A 27,418-nucleotide genomic window follows, 5' to 3' on the forward strand; every position below is an offset into this window, starting at 1 on the left:
GTAGATTACATTACTGTACTTCTGACAGGTGTGGTGGTAGGTGGGGGTGCCCATCATCCATCTACTCATTGTAGTGCTATGGGTAAATCTACACCGAGTGGTAAGCCAAAAGGTTTCTTGAAACCTGGGAAACCATTTATCATGCTGAGTGGTAACCTTATAACTCTGCATTCACTGTTGGCTAACAAAGGGAGGGGCTTGGTAGTGCTTGGCATTTCCCCACCGTCTATTTTTGTTCGCTAGCAAAGCCTCAGTCTCACCCCATCCATAGGTGGGAAAATGAGGTCTAGGTGATGATGGTGGTGACATTTATACGACACAAATCTCCATGGAAAAGCATGTAAACAGTAATGGCCAATCGTTTTTAATGCGAGATAATGCTGATTTTATGCGTGCGGCGTGTCTGGGAGAGCAGGAGGAGATTGTCAGGCGTGAAAGGATTGAACTTGCTGGCGAGTCTCTTGAGAGTGTGGAAGAGTTTTGTTATTTGGCAGACATGTTATGTGCTGGAGGTGGGGCTAGGGTGAGAAGTGGTTGGAAGAAGTTCAGGGAGCTCTTGCCTCTCCTGACATTGAGAGGACTTTCCCTACGTGCTAAGGAGTCTTTGTAAGCAGCATGTGTTAGAAGTGTGATGCTGTATGGCAGTGAGACCTGGGCGGTAAAGGAAGAGGATATTCGCAGACTCAAACATACAGAAATGACATTGAATAGGTGGACGTGCAGTGCGTCCGTGTGTGCAAGGCTGGGGGGCTGGGTTTATGATGGAAGAGTTGAGAGGTAGGATGGGACTGGAGTGTATTGGTGTTGTGATGAGGAGAGGTAGAGTAAGATGGTTTGGGCATGTGGAGAGGATGGGGGATGATAAGTGGGTGCAGAAAGTGAGAAGTGTTAATATTGAGGGTGGGGTCGCAAGGGGCAGGCCAAGAAAGACGTAGGATGAGGTCATTAAGTATGACCTCAGGGTTAAAGGACTGAACAGGGAGGCTGCCAGGGATCGTGCAGCATGGAAAGCCGCCATTAGGTGACGAAGGCCAACGCATGCAGGCATGTTGGAGCCTACAAAAACGAAACAAAATCAAATGAAAACCTCTTCTGGAATCCTGAAGGGTCCAGGACATAGAAGAGACCATGGGAAAGCTAACACAGTGCTGTTTATTTAGGCTGTATGTGTTTCCATGGCAGCATTTACATGACAAAAATTGCCAGCCACCTCTTGGTTTTAAATCAGGATGGGTTAGCACAAGTTCTTCCTTCTAACCCAAGACTTTTAACAAATACCTGTATGCCTCAAAGGACAAAGATATACAAAATGTTACATCATAAGGCAATTTTATGTTCCTTCTAACCCAAGACTTTTAACAAATACCTGTATGCCTCAAAGGACAAAGATACACAAAATGTTACATCATAAGGCAATACTATGTTGCATTTACTTTACACACAAAATATCTTGCAGCCAAAGAATCTATTTTGGAAAGTTCTAAGTTCCCCTTCACATCACAACTCCAGCACCATCCCATCCACTTTAAACAAAAGTTGGGGGTGGGAGGCTGAAATTGGTCAGCGTTAATCCTTTGACTGTGCTGACAAGGAGCTGATAAAATATGAAGTTCATTATATTCAGCTAAAATGTTAACAATGAGTTCTTAACATTTTTGGCTGCCTAAGTTTCTCTTACCCACTTCAGGCCAAGGACATCTTTATCTTGCCATCTACTGACGATTTTACTAGGCTCAGGGTAGACTTTTAACTGGGGGGTTAGACATAGCTGGGATTTAAGGAATAAAGCAAAGAAAAAGTTGGCCAGAATAAAATTAATAGTTTGCAATCATCAAGCTCAGTGTTAATCCATTCAGTGTGGTGACAATTTTCAGACACCGTACTTCCTGCAACTACCATACAATCTTATATACTTAATGAGAGACTATTTGAACAGTGGGGTATAGATAGAGCCTTCATTAACCACTTCACTATGAGAGGTCTTTCCTAAGATTACTGAAATCATCTGGTGCTAGCAAGAATAATCTAATAAAAGATGTCACCAGATTCAATGAGATAAGGTATACAAAGAGGGGATCTCATACACTGGCTCACACTCCTTGCAGTTGTCTCTTACAACATGCACGGTATTATGTACTGTATTATTTCTTACCTAATCCCAGGAAAAATACTTCTTATATATACTTTATCAAAAATAGATTACTACAGTACAGTTCTTACCCTGCATCATGAGTATACTGTATATTTAGCATTACTGACTATCTAGGTAACACAAGGCACATCTCTTGTTTGATTCTTTTTATACAGAGTGGCAGATCCTGAGAGAGAGTTTAGGGAGTTCGACCCCCTGCCCCCTCGTTTTCAATGCAGCTTTTTTTTTTTTTTTTTTTCTTGAACACGTATGTAGAATTACTCAATGAAAAGCTGCAATGGATGTTTGAGACATTTTTTATCATATAAATATGACCCCTGAGATGAGTCTATAGGATCGTATCATTTGATGAATTAAAAAAAAATGCACATCAGTAAAATTTTTGCAAACAATGAATTTGGCAGAAAATGGGTCTTACGTGTAAAACAAAAAATTCCTTAAGAATGAATTTACAGTATTACTAAAAATGCATGTGACACAACTACATTATAAATTTAAGTACATGACAATTAACAGCAAAACTCTGTCAAGTAACTCACTTCAGCATCAGCCCATCTATTCTGGCAAATGCACAATGACTTTATTCAGCTACTGATATACCATTTGCGGCACAGGGATTAATGAAGTACTACCCTTGTCCTTCATCCCTGTAAGACTGTTGCATCTGAGAAACTAGTGAAGCAGAAATGTCAAACTGAATGGCCAGAAATAGCCTCTTCATCATGGCTAGACTATTATGTTACTTCAGCATTCCCTCCATAACTTCTGAGGCTCTTAGTTCAACCCTCTATACCAGAAACTTCTAAGCTCAACTGTACCCATAAAAATACTACTCTCATCAAACCAGCATTGACATTTTTCTCTTTTTAGTTTAGGGATTAAATTACCTTAGTGGGAATGGTAGCCCTGCCATGTGTGGTGGTCTGAATTTCCCCAAACTACCCTGTCTATACACTACCCAATGCGCAATCCATAGTTCATCCAGAGTGGCCACCAGAAGCCTCTTGAATCTAGTGACATCTTTCACTGGTTTATTTTTGCTACTCCCAACTAATTTTATTCGGGCTTGTCTTTTTTAACCCCTAACCGCCGGCTGACGTGTATACAAGTCACGATTTTGGGCGCAGAGCAATGCCGATGGACGTGTATAGCCGCAGGCGTCTTCCCACTACCCTTTGAACTTTAACTTATCCTTTCTCATTGACGGGACCACCTAGAGACATGGGGATACTTTCATTTGAAAGAGGAAGAGTTGGTGATTCTTTTGTATCTTTAATTTTTTCTCTAGTTGTTATAGTTTGGCAGATATTAGGGTTCAAAGTAAGGGTATTTTTTTCCATCAGGGATATCCCCCATAGGGAGGAGCGTGCAACATCGGAAAACCCCCGGCGTGTAGGGGTTAATGACTCTGGGCATAGGTTAAATAGCTTGTTCTCTGAGGTTCAGTGGTCCCCCTACGCACCATACTCTTCCACGTCAACCACTCTGTTACTAACACCTCATTCATACTGAATACATATTAGGAATGTCTTCTCAAGAACTGGTGTACTGGTATTAATGGTGGTGTTTTTACACATCAGTGGGTCTTTGGCAGATCAGTAATGTCTATTTTAACGAAATTCAAATCCTTTTAACTGTTCCCTGCCCTAGCTAGAATTCGAATCCACATCCAGTGGGAAAGTAGACCACCTCTTTATTGACTTGGCCACTGCTTAGGGGAGATCTTTTGCAGTGAATGTGTGAATGGAGACTGTACTTGACCTCTCCAGCTCAAAAATTTTATCACAAGCCAAGGTAAATCATGTCATTGTACTGAAGGAGTCAAAAATCCTCCAAGTTTCTGTCACCTAACAACACTACTGTACTTCCTCCAGCCATCCCAAGCTACAGATGCCTTTTATCTTTCCTTGATTTCGAACGGATGTAATTCTAGGTTACATCACTTTATCACACATATATACATATCAATCTACAGCCAAATGCCTTAATCCCCTAAGGGGTGGCAGCAAACAAAGTGTCTCCATGTCACACTGTCCCTTGCCATTTCACTGCCCTATACAGATATACAGTATACAAACCTAAATCATCGTCATCATCTCCATTCAGACCCTTTTTCACCAGTTAAATATACAACACATCCTAATTAAGATCAAATACTCAATGAGTCATGAATAGATTACTGGAAGACAAGAACAATGCGAGGCTTAAATGAAGGTGTCTATGTTGTGTATTATAATAAATCCTATATCAATGGAATACGGAAGTAGGGAAGGATTACTTTAGTGGTTACAAGGATGACTGAGTTGAGGTGGTTTAGTTACAAAATAACTTCAACCATCTCTATTACTACTTGATACTTCTCTTCCCTTTATATATTTCTCAACATCTACAGACTATAAAAATCAACTCACTATATTTAAACAACAATAACAGCAACTGGTACAAGGCACAAATATCCATGTTGGCTGGATTCACATGCTTATATAAGAGGCACAGAATATGGAATGCGAGAGTGAAGGGATCCATCAACTCACAGCTTAACTCACAAACTGGCAGTACAGGACTAGCCATTCTATTTCTAACTAATTCCCAACCCACAGTTCATCCACAGCAGCCATGACATATGAACTTTCACCATATCTATCTGTGTTTATACGGCACAATATGGCCCCTTTATTTCAACCTAAACTCCTCACTACGATGATATCATTTTAGTTATTTGTTCTTGTTGTGACCTGCTGAGTATTTAAAGCTATAACTATCTCCACCAGTTCAAAAGGTCTCCCTTAAAGGCAAAAAACTGTATCGAGACAGCAAAAATGAAATGTGACAACTGACTGAGAGTTAATTAAGCTGACAGGACATTGACAAAATGCAGGCACATTTAGAGTTTTTCAACAGCCACAAACAGACATCACATTCAACTACCTTTGGTTCAACATCAGGTCCACAGCTTGAACCAGAGTGGCTGTGGAAAAAAAAAAAAAAAAATGCTACGCCTTTCTACTGATATTACTCACTTGATGTAGAGCTACTCTTATGTGATTACACTGAGTGAAATGTCAAATGGTTTCCTGTAACCCACAAAGCTTTGACAACACCGGGTAGTAACCATATAACCAATACACAAATACAGTAGATGCCTGGTGGTAAAGGGTTAAGGAATTCCAACTGGGTATGGTCCAAAAAGGGACTTTCATCCAATGAGTGATTTTCATATACAGTAGTTCTCAAATAATGATACTGAAAGTTATGCAGTTGCTCATTCTTACATCTCTACACTTAGCAGCTAGTCCTGGCCCCTACACTCCTGATGGGGCAATAAAAGCATATGGTAACTCATTAAAAATAAAACTGTACTTGCTGCAACTACTCCAAGTCCCTCTCCGTCACATACTTCACCACTCATCTTTGTTGTTCTCAGCCTTCCCTTCTCCATTTCCAATCAGCTATAGTTTTACACACTCATTAGCAACCCTTCACTCTCCATGCATTCTATATGTCTACACATGTAGTAATGAGCAATATGTTTACTTACCATACTAATGAACTACATATCTGTACATAGAAGAAGTTTACTATTACCATTTGTCTTACTCTACAGCTGCTGACTGGGAGAATAACAATACTAATAACAGTAACACAATATTTTACAGTAAATCAGTAACTCATCCACTGCAATTACCTTTCAATAAAACACTTACCCAGTAAATGACCATAAAGATAATGTAACAAGAAGTTGGACACACTTAAAACTACAGGTGATCAGTGACAGATGAACCTTACGAGCTGCCATAACTCTAGATAATCAGGTACCAGGCAAATCAGACTTCTACTTTACTAATACAAATGAATAAGCTGAAACCTTGTAGATGGACTGGAGACAAATTAAAGTATATTCATACATGTGTCAAGCTTATCCATCCATCCATCTACCTCCACATGATGCATCCTGTGATGAGTGACCTCAACAAAATGCCCTCCATGCATTTCTGATCTTATTTCACAATGACATCTCCTCCCATAATACATCGCACTCCCTCAACTATATTCACATCTCGTCCCTTCACCTTGTTCTTGATCTACCTATGCATCTTTCATGCACTCTACTTTCATACATTCTCTTAAATAGTCATACACTCTTTTATTCACTCCATACAGCCAACTCCATACATAGTATACACATCTGCCACTTTATCTCACAAAAGACAAAATTTGTCTGTGTTTGTGAAAGACCAATAAGCAACTCTACTAAGTCAACTGCCACCAAAACTAACACAGACTGTACTATCACATGCAAAAGTTTGCTGACAATCCCTGGCCAGTATTGTGTTCTGTCTTCCATATTTTTCATCTTTCCTTATTTGTCAAAGTATGCCTCTGCATTGTTCTCATGCTGTGTGTTTCATATTGCTTTCACAAAAATATTTTAAGTAACATCTCTACCGCCACAGATGGCACGGAGGTGTCAAAGAACTTTTGATTGTGACAGTACCTCTTGGCTAGAGCAGCTGTATCAAAAGGCACTAGAATGTCACCAGACACACAAAACTCCAGAAACAACAAGAAAAATGTTCATGTAGGAAAAACTTGTCATACCGATATGGAATTCGAGCATAAAGAGATTCCATTTTGCACACACTTTCCAGGAATACAACTGGCCTGTTTATGTGTATAAATAAATAAATAAATGTGTATATATATATATATATATATATATATATATATATATAAATATATATATATATATATATATATATATATATATATATATATATATATATATATATATATATATATCGTTTCCGTTTTTGAAAGCTCCAACATGCTTGCATGCATCGGCCATGGTCACCTAATGGCAGCTCTCAATGCTGCTCGATCTCTGGCAGTTTCCCTATTTAATCCCTTAACCCTGATGTCATACTCAATGACCTTGTCCCAGGTCTTTTTCCACCTACGTCTCACTACCCTATCCCCATCATTAAAACTTCTCACTTACTGCACCCAATTATCATCCCCCATCCTCTCCACATGCCCAAACCATCAAAATCTACCTCTCCTCATTGCAACACCAATACACTCTAGTCCCATCCTACCTCTCAACTCTTCCATCATAAACCTAACCCCCCCAGGCCTTGCACTCAAAGACACACTGCACAAGCACCTAATCATTGCCATTTCCGTACGTTTGTGCCTGCGAATATCCTCTTTCTTTACTGCCCAGGTCTCACTACCATACAGCATTACTCTCCTAACACAGGCTGCATACAAAGATCCCTTAGCATGGAAGGAAAGCCCTCTAAATGTCAGGAGAGGCAACAGCTCCCTGAACTTCTTCCAACCACACCTCACTCTAGCCAAAGAGGTAGCTCCAGCCTCACCTCCAGCACATAAGATGTCTTCCAAATAACAAAACTCTTCCACACACTCAAGAGACTCACCACCAAGTTCAATCCTTTCATCTATCTATCTATCTATCTATTGCCAGACGCCATAATCCCGTAAGGGGTGGCCATTTGGCTTTAAGTTATTTGTTTCATGGGGAGGGGCACTAACCCTCCACCAACCCACTTGTTGACACGTAGGGAGCACGCATGGTTTGGTTATGTGGTTACCACCCAGCGTTGTTTAATGGTTTCTTGGCTTACAGGAAACCATTTGGCTTGTCACTTAATGTAAAGCCACCTGTAAAGGAAAGAAAAGCAATAAGAAGTGACAGGAAAGATGGGAGAAATACGAAGAGAGGAGGGCAGGCACAGAAAAAGAATGAAAGGCTAAGGAAGAAGTAGGCAGCACTACATCAAGTGAGTGGATGATGGTCGCCACCACCTACCTTTCATGCCTGGCAATATTCACATGCTCTCCCTGACACACTGCCCACATGAAATCAGCATTATCTTGCAGTCTATTGTATGTATATATATATATATATATATATATATATATATATATATATATATATATATATATATATATATATATATATATAAAAAAATATATATATATATATATATACAGTAAAAAAAAATATATATATATATTTGTGGTAGGTGGGGGCGCTCACCATCCACTCACTCGATGTAGTGCTGCTGTCAGGTGTCTGCCCTTTCCTCTCCTCCATCCTTCTTTCCTTCCATCCTCTTCTGTCTTCCTTTACTTCATTCTTTCCTTGTCCTTCTGCCTAAGGGTAACTTTACACTTCCTCTTCTGTCTTTCTTTCCTTCATTCTTTCCTCTTCCTTCTGCCTGTGGGTGACTCTACACTGAGTGAAGAGCCAAATGGTTTCCTGTACCCCAGGAAACCATTTACTACGCTGGGTGGTAACCATATAACCAAATTACGGTGCCTGGTGGTTTAGTGAGTAATTATTGCGCTCCAATTGGATTGAGCCGGTGAAGGTTTATATCCAAGGGATGGTTGGGGTTGATTGTTCATGAAATGCCACTCAGGGATGAGTGAGGCTGGTCACTCTCATCTTAAATGTCGGGACCAACTGCTTAGCCCCGGACTCCTAGGCTCCTCACGGGGCAATGTAGGATTGGATGATGGATGGATGGATGGATGGATGGATGGATGGATGAATGGATATATATATATATATATATATATATATATATATATATAAAAAATATCTTCCGTCTATCGGTGTCTCTGTACTTAGTGACATGCCAAATAGTTTCCTGTAAACCAGGAAACTATTTACTATGCTGGGTGGTAACCATATACCCAAATTATGGTGCCTTGTGGTTTAGTAGGTAATTAAGGCGCTTCAATCAGATCGAGCCTGAGGAGGTCTATATCCAAGGCATGGCTGGGGTTTATTGCTCAATGTAATGCCAATCAGTAATGTGTGAGGCTGGTCACTCTCATCTTAAATGTCAGGACCTACTTGCCTAGCTCTAAGCTCCCATGCTCCTCATGGGGCAACACAGGATTAGATGATGAATGAATAAATGAATGAATATATGGTAGGTGTGGATTGTAATTCCCAGCTGTGAGTGTGTGTACCATAATTATGCTTACATCATAAATGATTTAATAATGTGAAGCATAAGGAGTTCCCAGGAGAAAAGAATGAGTGAAATGGCACCCCTCACACCAGCGTGGCAACACCCACATCACAGTATCTGTTATCTGTGGTCTCACACGGTTTCATTCTGAGTATGCACGGATACTTTTTATTTTTATTTATTTATTTATTTTTTAGCAACTGCATAGTGTACGGACTACTTGTTTTTAGGTTCCTGAATGTGTATGTGTCTACCTATAGCCAGGTGCCTTTATCCCAGAGGAAATGGACACAAACAATATGCTTCCACATCACCCTGTCCTCCTCAGAGCAGCCTCAGAATGTGTATTTCGAAACCTTTAATCTTTTGGCTTACAATATACAAATAACTGAGTGATGATACTAGTGGCTGTGAAAGTGACAATCATGATAGCGACTGTCATGACAGTGATAGCGGTGATAGTTTCAATGATGACAATGGTAGCAGTGGCAGTGATAGTGTAAGAGTAGAAATGATGATACTGAAAATGATGATAATTGGTGTTATGGTAATGTGGTTATGATATGGTACTGGTTACAATGGTGTTTCTTGCTGCTGATGGTGATAATGAAAATGGACTGACATTTGTAAACAATTGAGCCTTTGTTCTACTTACCCAGCAATGCCATGTACATTCACTGTTATATAATCTTTACTTGTAAACTACAATAGAGTATAAATTCTCTACAACTATAGTAATGAGCAACATGTTTCTTTAATTACTAATGAATTACAGATCTACATATATAAAGCTATATTCAGTATTACCCATTGTCTTACACTACAGCTGTTGATTATGAGAATAACAATAATAATAATAACAACAACAAAAGGATAACAAATGGTTCATTCGTTGCACTGAACCTGGAGAGGGCAGCCTTAGGTGCTGGTGAGGGACACCTTCACACAGTGGCACTGATATAACCAAATGGTGGAGCTGCCCCATTATACAAATGCCCCTCAGCTCCCTCCCTATCCCCAAGGGAGGATGGTGGACTAAAGAAGAGCAACTATAGCGTGCTGTCCACCAGTTTCATGTTCAGAAGACCCTGGGGCCACAACAACAGTTCAATCCTTTCCAACTTAAGTTATCTAATCTCGGCTTAATATAATCTGACCAGATCTGAACTGTCCTCACATCACCAAACCAAACCTAATCAATGCTAATGTAAGAGCACAGCTTTACCTCATCTCATCTACTTAACCTCAAGGCTACAGCATGCCAGCCATATGGTATATCGATGGTGTAGCAGATCTGGGATAAGTTTACCTTTTTCAGTTTTTAAAAATTCATAGAAATACTTAACATACACTAACAAAAACCAATATACTAGTAAATCAACATCTAGGTGCCTCCATTCACTAGTAGGGATGACATGACACTGTTTTTGGCCATCACAGCATGGGTTTGTTGACTAGCACACAGACAGGCAGATGTAGCTGTTGCCACCATCAAAACCATCGCTGTGCTAATCAAAGGTAGTACCACCGTGTACTGCCACTTATTAAGTATAAAGATTTGTTTCGTGCCTTAACCCTTACCGTGCTGAGCAAAAAATAAATAAATAAACTGATACGTCTCTAAGTAGACCGATTTTGGATTATTTATTTATCTACTTTTTTTGCTAAATGGGCTTAATACATCAGTACTTGTATAAGATCCCTGGTACTAATATAAAAAAATCACTAAAGCCAGAAAGTTGGTTGAACAGAGTCAGGTTGGTGCCAATCTGCCCTGAAATCTTTGACGTTACTGAGAGAGCAGAGTGGCTGTGAGCTTGTGAATTGATTTTGGCTAAATGGGCTGAATACATCAATATAAGATCCCTGGCACTAAAAAAGTAATCACCAAAGCCGGAAAGTAGGTCGAATCGAGTCAGGTTGGTGCCACTCGACCTCTGAAATCTTCAAGGTTAGACAGAGCAGAGCAGCTGTCAGACTGTGAAGACTCACTCGCCTCCTGCGCTCATAAATCAGTGTTACATGCATAGTGGAGAAATGTCTGAAGACAGCGAGATACGACAGTACCTTCTATTTAACATTGGTTTCTTGCAATGACTTGTCAGTGCTACAGGACATAGATCTATGTAACCAGCGTTTTTGAAGGGGACATAGATCTACGTTGCTAGCACGGTAGGGTTTTAAAAAAATCTGAACAATTTGAAATATTAACCAAGCCGAGCGGTACAGCTACAGACTACTCAAAATGCCCTTTAATGGGCACATCACAGTCTTGAGGGTGAGTATTCTAATCTGTGACCCCAACCTGTGACTTTTCCTTGGCACAAGTAACACAGTGATGCCCACAGTAAGAGAGACACACAGTGTGGAAGGCATGGGTGCAGGGGAAGACTGTGATACCTCCTTCACTTACAAGGGCTGCAGTGGTAAGAGGTAGGTGGCAGCAGTGACAGAGACTGCCCAGAAGTCCAGTCGCCACTCCCCAGTGATGTCCTGGGGTGATGGTGGGAGAGTGGCAAAACTCCTTCTGAGGCTTGGGTGAGGAGCTGGTTGTTCTGTGAGTGAGGCATGAGTTGCTGATGCTGTGAATCGAAGCTGAGCTATTGATACTGTGACCTGCAGGTGAGTCTGTGATGGCAGTATGAAGTGAGTCCTGAGCATTTTCTCTAACCTCAATATGCTCTGGGAGGTCACTGATTTCTTGCCTGTACAGATATCTTGCCACCTGCAAAAATTACACTTGTTATCAATCAACCTTTTATCTGCATTTAACCACTTCACTGCGCAGACATATTTCCTATTCCATTATTATTTTTTAATATAAAAAGAATGAACCCAAGAATGAAAGCCTACTAAACTTGTCCCTTCCAAATAATATCGAGAGAACAAAAAATCAAGATTCATCTATTTTAACATGCCTGGATACACTGCAGTTAAAAAACTGGAGTTTACAAAGGGAAAGATGGAATGAAGAAAAGAGACCTGCAGATGACCTGTGGGAGACATAAAAGACTGCAAGAACAAGCTGATTCTTGTATCTGAAAGCAGGACAGAAAAGCACTGCTGCATGCCTGCTGTACAGTACTACGTAAGGAATTCAAGCAGAGGACTCAAAAGAACTAGAAGACAGAGAGAGGGACATGCAACCCTATGGTGTACAGAACAAGGCTAAAGAGAGTAAGAAAGAAGAGAGATGATGAAACAAGATGCCTCTGACTCCACTCTGTTTAGTGGTACTGTATGCAGTATCAATTTATCAGCAACCTAGGGCTGTAATATAAAAAACTAAATGCCAGTATTTACGAATGTGAGTGCCTGGAGCTCCTGTTTCTCGTACTATAAATAAATTTGGAGTTTATGCCAGGTGTTCATCATCTGGTTATGGCGTAAATTAGTACTGGAATGTGACAAGAGGATAAATGCCACTAGAAAACCCCCTTCCTTGTAGTGAATTTAAAATCCCATATAAACGACAACTGTTTTTTCATATCATAAACACTGAAAAATTCAGGAATAAGATTTTCCTTGGCAGACTAAAAAATATGAGAAATACAGGGCTGTCTGGACAATTATACAAGACTAAACATTTCTATAAACAAATACAGTAATCCCTCCAAGATCCAACGTAATAGAGCCAAAGGCATGTCCGGGACTTGGGTTTGTCCGGGACTTGGGAAAATGCCCCCTGGACAGGTACTTATGGACTCTAACTCACCCTAACTTTGAAAACCACCTAACTCCCTACCGGCCCTGCACAGCAATTATTTAGGACCCTATTCACACAAATAATGGATAGAAACCATGAAATGAAAAGGAACCAGAGAATGAGAAATTAGAAGTGAGTATGGAAAATATTTAGCAGTGTACAGGGTACTTACAACACATCCGCGGATGCACGAAGATTAACCCGTCTCCTCTATGGCTCTGGGAGTGGTGAAGTGCACTTGCACATACAGTAATCCAGTGTTGTGCTGCACTTAATCCTTTGCACTGTGAATTATGATTGTTTAACACTGCACATTCTGTTCTTACTTGTGCCACGCCAGTGGCAACACACCAGTGTTGCACTCTGCACTCTGCACTTAATTCTTTGCACGTTGAATTATAATTTCTTAACATTGCACAACACTGTAAATTACCATGTGGTCTTGTGGCGAGGTATTGCAGTTTATTCACTTTATTCATAAAACCAAGCCATGGGCAGCCATGGCAAAGAGTGTGCAGTCATGATGGTAGGTAGGCAGGAACCGGGGGGGAATGCAGGGGCGTTCTAACGGTCATCAGAGTAAATACGTGCCAAAACACAGCTGTTCGACACCGCACGGCAAATTTAAAGTAGGGATGAACACATTTTTTTTTTTCATTTTTACGTTTTTTGGCCATTTTAGGTGTCCAAAGACCTAAGCCCAAAATGTGCAAGACTTAGAGTGTCTGGGACTTGGGCGTCCAGGTCTTAATAGTATTACTGTACAAGCAAACAAAACTTCCATAGTGGTGAGGTGGCAGCATGGCGAACAATATTTGGAGTTACGATAATAAATTATGCTTCCGAGTTAACTGCAGACCACCTGTGTAATTTCTCAATAGATTTTTGAAACAAAAAAATATTACAGTTCATGTGTCAGCAAGCTCAGTATTGTAGTTACCATATTTGAAGGCAAGCCAATAAACTTTTGCCTCCAGTCCTACAATATCCTTGTGTGACAATCTTCACACTGAAATAATCATGGAATTTATTTTTTTATTTATTTTTTTTTTTGAGTGCTTCTTGAAGTTTATCACTTGCAGTTTAAGTGTATATTTGATTCATGCAGCAGCAACAGAGGTTGCTAATATAATGAAAGTCAGACAGTACTTTACTGGAAACAAAACCACTTTTCCAAGATACTGTATAGGAACATAAGTTTCTGGGATACAAGAAACCTATCGCAAAGTCAGTAATGACTCTCATGCCTGAGGATGGCTTACTACACATAACTCATCTAAACAGGACGGAGTCAAAGGATTTCCGTCTCATTAATTCTCATCCTCTCAATCATGCTCTTCATTTTCATTCTCTATACTGATGGTACTACTGTATTACCTCTCTCTCTCTCTTCTGTTACTACTATTTTGGTTACTGATCTTTTTAATTTTCTTCTGGCATTCCTTACCTACTATTGTGGGCACACAGCCCCATCTAGCTACACACTCTCACTCTTTTTCTGCCCAACTCTCTACTGCATGATTTTCTTGGTTCCCTTAGTCTTTCACGTACACAACTGGTTAACTCCGGAATTAGGTTCCCAATTCTGTTTTCCCACTGCCTATTACCTCTAGTCTTTTAAACAATGTTTCTAGGCATCACAAAACGAATTGATGCTGAATTCAGCTTTCTCTGTCTTCAGTTTGCTTGAGAAAGCACAAATTTTCCAAGCTTTCTGCCTAAATTCTTTCTTTTTGTATTAAAAAAAAAAAAAAAAAAAAAAAAAAAAAAAAAAAAAAGAGAGAGAAACTGTGGAATGTTGCATCCATAAACAAGAACGCTGCTACCATAATCAAGATTTCTGGGAGAAGTTGTCAGGAAAATAACTTGTCTGATCCTACCTTCAATCCACTGAGTCTAGGGATGACTTTTTTTTTTTTTTTTAATCATTCATGTTATATCATGACATTTTTATTCTGCTTAGGACAGACTTGTTTAGTTGAAGGGTTAGTTACAGCCTCAATCAGCCCTTCAATACAAGAAGTCTACTCTAAGCTGAATGAAAGTTTCTTTTAGTTGAAAGAATGAACCAACAAGAACACCACCCAGATTCAAGTGGTTAAAATCACCCTGCGTTAACAGAACTGACCTTAAGAGAGTAAAGTCTTGGTGATGTGTTGGTAAGGGAGTGAAGCAGGGACAGGCGAGCTGCCTCACCTCGTCTCTCAGCCAGAGACACTAGAACACACCACTGGTATACCCTGAAATACCAAGATGTCTATAAAGTATATAAACCCTTACATGGTCAGCATAATTCTAGCACTCTATTCCAGCCAACACCAAACAATTTTATTTAGCTGAGAGTGACTCAAAAAGCCTGAATGTTAATAATATTAGTACTGATCATTCATGGCCTGCACAAATTGAATATTCAATTCCAGAAACAACAAACAGTTATTCTGGACAGAGTGACTCACAGGAGTCTGAGCGTTAATACTGTTACTGGTGATTTTCTCATGGTCAGGGTGATTGTCATATTATATTCCAGTTAATGCCAAACAATTTTATTCTGCTTAATGATGACTATGATACTGAGTTTGTTGGTAACATTACCTTTAATTATATTACAGCAAGGACAGCCATAGTATTCTATTCCAGCCACAGTCTAATGGCTAATTCAGCTAAGGGTAAGATGGGAGTTCCATTTTTAACAATGCCACCAGTAACCCTTTAATAGGCCAATTCTATTATTCTGTTCTAGCTAACTTCAAGTATTGCTATTTTGCTGATAATGAGTTACAGAAGCCAGAATATTTAATCCTTATATGTCAACTCTACAAACATTTATTTCTGTTACTTGGTACACAGTAAACTACAGAAAAGCTGCTTACTAAAGTTCCATTTCTACCTAGAAGCTGACTTGTCAGTGTACTGTACTCTGGTTTATGGTTTGAGCTTTATGAAAAAATTTCTGATTTTTTAATAAATCACTTGTTTCACAATGAGGACTGCCTGCATTGTATGTGAAGTACTTTGTCTACTGACAGATGCCTAAACTTGAATTCATCCAGAAAGGCTGCTGCAAAGATACAACACAGCCTATTTACCATGCATATTCCACCATATGACAAGATATATATTATATCAATGGGGAGGTGTAGCAACTTGTTATACAGCAAAGGTAAGTTCCTACATTAATCCTTATATGGCAAGTTTGATTTGAGAAACACCTAAAGAATATGTTACAGGGAATATTACCAACATTCCCAAGAGAATGCAAGATGGTCTCCACACAGCTACTGTACACTGACACAGCTTCTGTGTAAATTGCCATGATGATTAATGAACATAAACATAGGATCTCAAAATCTGCATGATTATAGGGTTTGGCACTGAACCCCATAAATTGCTGTAAAGAGGTTACAAAAAATAAGTAAATGAATAATGAGGTGTGTGGGACTACTGATCAAGGAACAATTATGCCAAGTATGAAACAACTACAGTAGCTCTTCACACTTTGATGTGGAGGCCTAATTAACTAGTAATGTAACTAGCTTCAATATACTGAACTTCTCAAAGGCCATCAAAGTGACCTAAAACAACTTTGCTGTTGTCAATACATTGTATTGTATGACATCCTCAGGGCTCAAGAATTCCAGAGGGCAAGCAGTATTCATAAAGATGACGTGATTCACACTTAATAACTCAATCTGTTGATACATGAATGTCAAGAAATGTTTCTATAACCAAAAAAGAATTACAGCAAGTCTTCAATGTATGTGATGGATGTGCTCCAAAATATATTTTTGCCACACAACTGGTACAGTAAACTGAGAAAGTGTAAATCAAATTTATGGGTATGCATGAAAATTTTATATATTTTTTTTCTTAATTTACTGTACATTTAATTGATCAATAAAAAGGAGGGAGGGGGGAAACATGAAATAAGGACAAAATGTATACTGTATCTACAAAAACATGGAACTCATCATGTCAAGATATATTTACCTGTTTGTCAGAATTCCTGGTGGAATGGCATCTTGGACCTTAGTGAGAAGGCTGAGGGTGTGAGCTGCCCCACACAGCCGCAGCAACTGCCAAACCACCACCTCCCACACCTGCCTCATGCTGTGTATGCTGCCCTGTCCACCTATTCTCCATCCACCCATGTCATCCTCCTCCTCACAACAGTCATCTGCCAACAGCTTTTCAACAGAATTTTCCATACTGGGGTGGCTGGGAGTTAATCTACCATTTACAATGGTTCTGATTTCCTTACCGTTCTGTGACAGATGCATAACAGACTGGCACTTAAAGCATCTCATTACAGTTGGGTCTGAGCAAGTAACTCTTGTTAAGGACTCTAGCAGTTCAGGATATTGGTCAGGATGTACTGACTCTATGAAATCCTCTAAAAGTTGGATATCACACAACTGTATTATATAAGGAAAACTTTCTTGACTGGACTGTAAATTGTAATGTAAGGTGATGGTGCAGAAGCCCTGCCAAAATCCTGCAGTTTGGCAAAGTGATGCCATACTGCCAGGGTCGATAAGATGGTGGGTGAGAAGTGTGTGTGTGAGGGCCTCTATAGCAACAGGCCTTTCTCCTGGTCGTGGCAAGCCACACTCACATGAGTACAAGCTGGGGTCAACCTCGCAAAGAAGAGCACTTAAAATATCATACTGAAGCTCAGCACACTGTTTCCATGAGTCCAAATATGACTGCATCAAATCCTTTATCTGGGAATGTTGATTGAGGTACTGGAGAAGTAATTTGGGAATGTGAGATCCGACATTTGTTCCCTCCACTTCTGATGATGGTGCCAGATAGCTCAATAAAAATATCAAATCTTGTATCACAATGGGGTCTGCAATTAGAGAAGCAGCAGTGACAAGTTTCTTCATACTACCGGCTGAGGCTATCTTGTACAGGAACAACAGTCTCTGGGAACGTGTGAAATCAAGATCAGGAATAATATCCGGCAAGGTATGGCTCTGGATCACGTCAACGGCTTTTGTTATTTTTTCAAGCAAAGCAATCCAGGTGAGAATGTAGTAACTGTGACCCAGAGTGTCTAACGCATTTAGCAGGTGGGAATACTGAAGCAAGCCACAGTCATTGGCTACCAGTTGAGCATACACAGAATCGCGCTTCTTGACTTCCTCAGGAGTAACAGGGTGTTGTAAGTCTTGCTTGTAGTGGTCAGATATAACTTTGGGATTTCGGAGTCCAATGGTGTAGACTCCAGCCTGCAAGCACTGTAAAAACATTTCTGTGATCTGTTCCAGGATGTCAGCACTCATGGCAGATGGTTCAAAACCAATATCATTGCTATCCCAGTTGAGCGAATCGCATGAAGTTCCCGAGCTGTCCTGTGAAAGTGAGGAATCCAGTGAAGAATATGATACTGGACCATCAACAGATATTTCCTCACTGGCTTGTGGGGACAGACGTTTGTTGACTTGTACTTGCTGAAGGGTGTGGCAGTACACCTCAAGCCAGTGGGTAAGGAGGCTAAAGGTTTCTTGCTTATCACCAGCATTTATGATCTTCTCGGTGGTGGATGTTACCAGCTCGTGCAAGTTCCTCACAACTCCTGGCAGTTCTTGGTTTCGTCGTAGTGCTTCATCAACAAGTGGAGTGGAAGACTTGCTGGGTAGTGGGGTAGGGCCAGAGCTGCCATGTCGATATTTCTTTTTCAACTTTGAGCTGACAACTAAATTCTCCAAGTCATCTGTCCCATCTGTCTCAGGTGAGCCTGTGCTGACCCTGTGATCATCTGTGACTGACAGTGACCCATCTGGGCATTTCTTGGAAGGTCTTTCTTCTGATAACATCAATGGGGTGACACTCCTCAGCTTCTCGGTCAAGCTTCGGGTTCCTGAAGTTATGGTACCAACCATATTTGTTGTGACATTCTCCACCATTTCCTGCAGTAGTGTGGCTGCCTCAGAACCAGGGTGAATGGGAGCATAGGCCAGGTTGTAGAAGTTGTGAGCACCATAAGGGTTAACTGACTGAGTGTTGTATATGGCCCGTGACATTACATCTGGGTCAGGAGAACTAAAACTATCATCTGAGGGAAAGAGTGGATCCTCAAATAATTCCAGTGAGCTATCGAGACTTCTGTGGGATGATATACTGTTAGACTCTTGGGAGCACCTTCTGGAGATGAGATAAGGCTTTTCTCGTCTTTTACTGCATTCCACCTCTGATGAACACGCCTTCTTTCCTGAAGAAAGTGAGGCAGACTGAATCCCTGAAATTGACTTTTCTGAGGAGTGTGACTGCAAAGTATCTTCACTGGAGAACTGAGTAAGGGACCTGCAGCTGGAGCCCTGGTATAAGTAAGTGGATGTGCTGTCACCATGCAAGTCCCCATGTCTCTGGTGCACAGGACTGGTTTCCACTGATGCCACGCTTCTCTGCATCACAGGTGATTTGTTCATAACTCCCCGAAGCTGTGGCTCGCTGTACCATCGGCTCACAGGGACTCTCGATTGCTGAGTCTTCAGTGCCAAGTTCAGGCATTTTTTGAGTTCTTCATTCTCATAGTTATCATTCTTGATGCATGTAACTCCAGCTTTCAAAGGCATTTTGGTTTTGCTTTTATCCTTTACCTTGCCAAGGTTGGCACTTACTTTTACTTTGGTTAGTCTTTCTTTGATGATAACATTCTTAATGGAATGACAAAGATCTGTAAGAATTTTTGCTCCAAGCCGGCAGAGTAATTCAGAACTTGAAAACAAGTCCCTACTCTGCAGGCACAAATAGGCACACTCAACTGGGAGATTCCGTGTGTGCAAATACAAAATAGCCACATCAACAGTTGTAATCATGAAGTTCTTAATACATCCACTGCCTGTTTTATATATCAGAGAATTACCAGACACTTTGATGTCTGTCACACTGTCTGATACATTTATCCACATAAGTACCTTCGAATTAGAGGGATCAATTACATACAGTCCATAATTGGAGATGGCCAAGAGGTAGTTATTGTAATAGCTGAGCAATTTGGTGAAGGCTACACTAACTGGGGGGTGCAGTGGGGCTGTGATGCCTCTTTGTCTGGAAGTATCACCTCCTATACAATCATCATTATCACTCCTGGTGAATACCACTGGATCTTCAGTACCTTTACATCCCTGAGATGTTTCCATGGAACTGTCTTTTGGCCATCTTTTAATCTCCTCCAGTAGTTCTTCCTCACCAAATGAACCATCTGTGTGCAGTACATTAGCTGCAGGAACCTTCAGTGCATTTTTAAGTTGATGTGTCACAAGAACTTTCCCAGAGTGGTCAGACTCCCAGATCCTTGTTCCTGGTCGGGCACAAAATATCCGTGAGCTCTGCTCCCTGGCTTCCACAGGTTCTGATTTGTATAATCTGTTACTCTGGTTAGAATTAATTTCCTCTGTGGCTTCATAACAATCTGACAACCCCTGCCTGTCACACAAGGACTGTTCAAAACTGCATGTTCCTTCCAAGCTCTCATAGAAGTCCTGTTGAGTAAGCCTTGTAATACTACCACCATCAATACCATGACCACCGCCACCACTTGAGGATACATGACAGAAGCAGCATCCGAACTCGCCCTGCCTGAGCCGAGTGCCAACCTGTGCAAAGGTCTCAAGGGCAGTGTTGCAGATGTAGGAGCGTGTGAGGGTGGACACCAGGAGGTAGCCATCACTGTAGTCCAGCTGAGTAACCCCTGACTCCAGCGTCATCAGGTGCACACTTGGGCTACGGAAGAGTGAGGCTGTCTGCAAGAACCATTGAGGAAAACATAAAATTTTTAGTTAATCATCATTATTGCCATTCCAATAGACTAATCAGCAATGGATTTATTGTAATTTATTGTAGCTGTATATCAAAACGCAAATATAAAAAAAGATGATTTACAGAACTAACTGATAGTACTTTAAACCATAAAAAGTTTTTGGGGTGAAAGGTGTTAAGGATCTTTGTCACAATATAATAAATGCGCAATAATGACCTTGCTCCTAGTAACATAGAGGACTGAAACTCTGCCGCTGGTGTCAGCAATGTACACCTCTGCATTGGTGTGCTCCCATGCCAACGCTGCCACCACATTGCCCTCGTGTTCACGTGACACCACAAGCGCTCGACCCAGATCACCACCATTCCATTCCTCCAGCTGAAAACAAATTGCCATTGTAATAATGGCTACAAAGGGCTTATTTTGGGCCACAACCATCATCGCAACATCATCATCACTTTTTCTTACTTTTCTGCCAACTTAAAGATGGGGTGAGGTACAATCCAGAAAACAAGGAGAGAAAGTATGAAAATGGGACACCTATAAACAGCATGTCAAGTGAAACAGATCAGATATTCATTCACCGGTCATTTTAGCTACCGGAATCCTAGTTCCACCTCACAAGTCTAACCATCTATGTATTTTTTTTTTTTTTCTTTTTCTAGTGCACTGTACACAGACCATCCTTCCTTTTAATCCCTTCAACCTGATAATATATTTTACAGTTTATTGTGCTACCTACAGGTGACTTTTTTTTCAATTTAGGAACAGCTGTAACTGAGGTGGTATTGTAAATGAAAACTATATTTAACTCATCCAGTTTACAGTCTTCTTGTACACTTAACATATTCATCAGGAAAATGCAAGAGTGAAGTAAAAGTGGCATCCCTGGGCAGAAGGATTTAAAGAACTCCAGTATACTATACAATCATGACAATATGACCAAGGAGTCAATACTACTGTATTTACAACAATGTACAGAACAGTATATGCAAATGGACATAAACAATATTACTTGATTCGGTAAACCTATCTTGTATCGCAGAGGTTTATTACGGCTACATCTAACCCTGCTATTTTGAAAACTCTTATTCCAAGATGAAGTACAATGAAAGGAGATACCATGAATAAAATGAAAACACTCCAGCCCCACTCTCATCGTGACTGACTTCATGCATTCTGTGTCTTCGTTAAGCCTGCTCTGTTCATCAAGCTTTAAACTTATTCATGTATTTATTCAGTTTATTTTTGTTTTATATGAGATTAACTCTGGATATAAACATGATGGCCCTTTACCCAAGGCTGGGCAGTCAAATGTGCCTTACACCTTCTCATGTCACCTCTGCCACAGTAATACCTATTACCCGTTATTCACACAGATTACATGCTGTGACTTGTGTTATAATGACATGCTGGCAGGACCTGTTGACTATTAGTAAAATCTGTTTTAATTCATCCATCCATCCATCATCCAATCCTCCGTTGCCCCACGAGGAGCATAGCAGCCCAGGGCTAGGCAAGTTGTTCTGACATTTAAGATGAGAGTGACCAGCCTCACTCATCCCTGAGTGGCATTACATAAGCAATCAACCCCAACCACCCCTTGGATATAAACCTTCACCGGCTCAATCCGACTGAAGTGCCGTAATTACCCACTAAACCACCAGGTGCCAAAATTTGGTTATATGGTTACCACCCAACATAGTAAATGGTTTTCTAGTGCACAGGAAACCATTTGGCTTGTCACTCAGTGTAGAGTCACCCATAGGCAGAAGTAAGAGGAAAGAATGAAGGAAAGAAAGACAGAAGAGGAAGTGTAAAGTCACCCATAGGCAGAAGGGGAGGAAAAAATGAAGGAAAGAAAGACAGAAGAGGATGGAAGGAAAGAAGGATGGAGGAGAGGAAAAGGTAGACACCTGAGAGCAGCACTACATCAAGTGAGTGGATGGTGAGTGCCCCCACCTACCACTATGATACTGCAAATAATCAAACTGTCCCTTGTCTCAACCTGGGATGAAATTCACATTCTTTCAATCAGCTGACCTAACTACTAACTGCTTGATCAGTACCTCCAATTCTTCATCCACACTGACTCAGGACACAAAAAGGCTGTTCATCCTCTTTCATTAAAGGGTGAAATGTGGATAAACTAAAAGGTCGGGGGTGTGAAACTGAAAGAAGGTGATCTCTTCACATCTTGAATCTGGTGATATATTCTTTATTTTATTCCTGCTACTACCAGACCACTTTATTCAGCTTATGAAAACAACCTACAACTGAAGAGATTAATGATGGCTAAAATCTAACCCCTCCAGTTCAAAAGCCACTCCTCATCTGAAAATAATCACCTTGTTGCAGCTAGCATGAATAATAAGTACTGTTGAGTAAGCAATGAGGGTCCTGTTACCACTCCTGTTTCTCTCTCCATGGACTTTGAAAATCAGTGTGGTGAATCAGCACCAACCAACACTGATGACTTCCTTTGGCCATAGATCAGTGTCCTCAGTGTGGGTTGTTGCAGATTCAAGGAAGAAGTTGGGAGCATTACAAGTGCTTAGATGATGGTCACCACTACCTACCACCTCATCTGTTTGTTGAGAAACATACTCTTTCAACCTGGGAATGTTAGCCAGCAAAGAAAAATGAAAAAAAGTAAAGAAACAGCAGGTTAAAATATTTTCCCAATAGTAGGAGGTGGGGGCACTCACCATCCACCATCCACTCACTTGAAGTAGTGCTACTCTCGGCTGACTGCCCCTTCCTCTCTTCCATCCTTCCGTCCTCTTCTGTCTTTCATTCCCTCATTCCTTCCTCTTCCTTATGCCTACAGGAGACTTTACACTCCCTCTTCTGTCTTTTTTCCCTTCATCCTTTCCTCTTCCTTCTGCCTATAGGTGACTCTACAATGAGTGACATGCCAAATGGTTTCCTGTACACCTGGAAACCATTTACTATGCTGGAAGGTAACCATATAACCAAATTATGGCACCTGGTGGTTTAATGAATAATTATGGCACTCCAATCAGATTGAGCCTGTGCAAGTTTCCATATCCAAGGGGTGGTTGGGGTTTACTGCTCATGTATTGCCACTCAGGGATGAGTGAGGCTGGTCACTCTCATCTTAAATGTCAGGACCAACTTGCCTATCCCCGGGCTCCTACACTCCTTATGGGGCAACACAAGATTAGATGATGATGATGATGATAAAAATGAGTGAGAGACTTACCTCAAACACCTTGACAGTTCCATCACTGACAGCACATGCTACCAGACTCTCATCACTGGATATACTTAACTGCACCACTGACCCACTCTGAAATTGGTTAGGGACAAAGCATTCATTCTCTTAGTCATCATCATCCGCAAGGAAAAGGAAAGCATAAAAGAGGGAGAACTATCAACAGAATATCCAGGGAAATTAACCTAGGAAACTTTTCATTGTTATCATGTCCCCAGGCTACGGTAGACATGAATTTGGTGGAGTGCTACCTTTGGATGATTTTATTCTTCTGGGGGGAAACTTTTCAACCTGGAGGTCAGATATACCCTTAGTTATTCCATTTACTACTACTGCATCTAATTATCTGTCTACAGACTGAAGCCTTCTTCCATAAAGGATGGCCACAAATGAATCATCTTTATGTCACCCTGTCCTCCATTATCAGGCTGCCTTTTCTCTAACTCATCCCCCCCTTTTCTCTCCACCCCATTCCTCCACCACATCCTGGGCCTCCCCCTCCTTCCCCCCCACTCTCCATCTTACTCACATACACTATCCTGATCAGTCCCTCATCAATATTACAGCTGAATACTGTAAAACTGCTCAAGCAAATGATCTGGCGATGGCATGAATCTATCTATCTATTGCCAGACGCCTCAATCCCGTTCGGGGTGGCCACAAACAAATTGCCTCCACATCGCTTTGTCCCCCGCCATTTCACTGCCCTGCTCCCAACTCACACACCCCTCTCTCATATGCCTAATCACCCCATCCCTCCATCTCATCCTTGGCCTCCCCCTCCCTCTTCCCCCCTCCACCTCACTCACATACACTCTCTTCGTCAGTCTTTCACCCTCCATCCTCTCCACATGGCCAAACCACCTCAGTGGAATGAATAAAATGAAAAATACTGTAAGTCATGGTCGAGAAGGGGTAAAGAAATACAACACAGTATCGTACCCCTGTTGGAATCTGCGTTTTGAGTTTGAGTGTCTCATGGTCCAAGACATAGATGGTCCCACTGTTAGCACCCAGAAGGATCACTGAAGGACACATGTCAAAACATACAACCTGCAGACAGAAAACACCAGATTAATACTGTGTAATGAGCAGAACCTAATCTTCATCATTCATTCATAATTTTGTAACCTGCTGTACCAAAAGTAACTCATATCTATCCCATCTTTAGATCAATCTACCTATCTGTCTATAGTCAGATGGCTCAACCCCATATGGAGTGAAAACAAACAAATTGTTTCTGCATCAACCTCTTCTCTGTCATTTGGCTGCCCTTCCTCCAACTCACTGTCCTCTTTCATATATCTCTCACCCCATACCTCCACCTCATCCTCGGTCTCCCCCTCTCATTCTACCTCACCCATATGGCTACTCTTCTGGTCAGTCTCTCTTTCTCCATCCTCTCCGCACAGGCAAGCCATTCTTAAGCATCAGTAAGAAATGGAATCAGGATGTTGATGATAATGAAAATGATGATGATGATGATTATAAAATGATGATGATTACAGTATTCTGATGTACTTGTACTGTACTCTATGATTCTGATATTTAGCTACATAGCTAAATACAAAGCAATGACACTGTAATATAATGTATTTACTCATTATCAAACTGTATCTTTTCATTCATCTTTATGCTTTGACCTCTGAACACTTATCTGGGAGCATATTCTTTAATTCTTGTAGCCAACCTGCAGTCTGCATATCATCATCATTAAGATAACCCTCTTGACATTTGCAACTACCAAACACTTGTATGAATTTTTTGCCTCTTAACCTACTATCTATTTCTATATATCAGCTTCATTTACATGTATAAAGAGAAGTTACAGGATGTAGTACTAGAAATAGCTGATGGTAAAAGTATTTACCATCCACCATTGATTGTAAGACAGTATATGGCAATGCTAACATGAACATGAGGTGTACAGGGTGGTCCAGCAAACCAAATGAGTCAATGTTTCTTCAGTACACTCTAGAACAAAGCCACTGGATGTGTACTGTACCCTGAGTCTGGTGGTGCCCTGGTGTAGGAAGCTCAGTTGCTGCAGATCCCCTGCCTCTAGGACCACCAACTCAGAACTCATCTTCAGCCACAATGGACCCTGGGTCACGTCACTGTACTCTCAGTATCTGTCATGTCATGTGAAGGTCAAAGGATGATGATAGTTTTTACTGAAATATTACAACAGTGATGCTGCATTTCCAAATTTCCTTTTCGAATGAAATGTTCTGAGGATCCTGATATTTTCTAGATCTTTCTATCTATCTATCTATTGCCAGACGCCTCAATCCCGTTTGGGGTGGCCACAAACAAATCGCCTCCAAGTCGCCCTGTCCCCCGCCATTTCACTCCCCTGCTCCCAACTCACACCCCCCTCTCTCCATCTCATCCTCGGCCTCCCCCTCCCTCTTCCCCCCCTCCACCTCACTCACATACACTCTCTTCGTCAGTCTTCCACCCTCCATCCTCTCCACATGGCCAAACCACCTCAGTGTGTTCCTCATAACGCTCCCTATCACATCCACATCAACACCACAACGTTCCTTTATATCCTCATTCGTCAGCCTATCTCTCCACGTGACTCCACAGGCTCCTCTTAAATAACTCATTTCCACTGCTCTCACTCTTGACTTGTGTCCTTCCAACAACGTCCAAGCTTCACTTCCGTACGTTATAGTTGGTATCACAATACTGTCATGTAGTAACTTTTTCACTTCCATGCTAACTTCCCTGTTTCTTATCACTGCTTTCAAAGAACCAGCAACCTATCTTCCCTGCTGTACCCTTTCAAGCACTTCACCCTCCAAACCTCCATCCTTACTCATCACACTACCCAAGTACTTAAACGTACTCACATTTTCCAATTCCTCACCATCCAACCTCGCTGTACATTCACTGACTTCACCTCTCTCAAAGACCATCACTTTACTCTTCCCTACATTCACCTTCAGATTCCGTTTCTTACACACTCTCCCAAACTCATCCACCAAGCCTTGCAGCTCCCCTTCGTCTTCACTCAACAACACAGTATCATCTGCAAACAACAGTACAGGAAGTTTCCAAACATTATCCTCTCTCACCAGGGCCACTCCAACATCCACTACCCTACCTTGTACCTCTTTTATTACTCCATCCATGTACAGATTGAATAACCACGGAGACATGACACATCCCTGTTTCAACCCAACTTTCAAAGAGAAAAATTCACTTAGTTCACCATCCACACGCACTGCAGCCTTCGCACCATCGTACATACTCTTCACAGCATTCAACAACTTCCCATCTACTCCATATGTTCTTAACACTTTCCACAATCCTTGTCTATCCACCCTGTCATATGCTTTCTCCAAATCCATGAAAGCCGCATACAACTTCTTTCCCTTCTCTAGAAACTTTTCCACTAAAGATCTAAGAATGAATATCTGATCTACACAGCCTCTTCCCTTCCTAAAGCCTCCCTGTTCTTCTCCAACTAATTTCTCTGTTCTTTCTCTAACTCTGTCAATAAGTATCCTGCCATACACTTTTCCTATTATACTAAGAA

At 41.0% G+C, this 27,418-nt stretch overlaps 1 protein-coding gene across 1 annotated transcript; it reads right to left on the bottom strand.

Annotated features, from left to right (window-relative positions):
* Nucleotides 1-11,449: 11,449 nt before the first annotated feature.
* p (WD40 repeat domain-containing protein pink) lies at nucleotides 11,450-25,957 on the bottom strand. Its single transcript, XM_080283590.1, has 7 exons — nucleotides 25,877-25,957; nucleotides 24,814-24,924; nucleotides 23,860-23,946; nucleotides 20,850-21,011; nucleotides 16,856-20,616; nucleotides 14,997-15,108; nucleotides 11,450-11,887 (listed from the first exon to the last, which is right to left on the bottom strand). The coding sequence occupies exons 1-7, from the start codon at nucleotides 25,955-25,957 to the stop codon at nucleotides 11,450-11,452; spliced, it is 4,752 nt and encodes a 1,583-aa protein (XP_080139716.1).
* Nucleotides 25,958-27,418: the final 1,461 nt, after the last annotated feature.

This window comes from Coenobita brevimanus, chromosome 98 (assembly GCF_032717465.1).
Source record: "Coenobita brevimanus isolate Jiangsu-jjx chromosome 98, ASM3271746v2, whole genome shotgun sequence".
Taxonomy (NCBI): domain Eukaryota; kingdom Metazoa; phylum Arthropoda; class Malacostraca; order Decapoda; family Coenobitidae; genus Coenobita; species Coenobita brevimanus.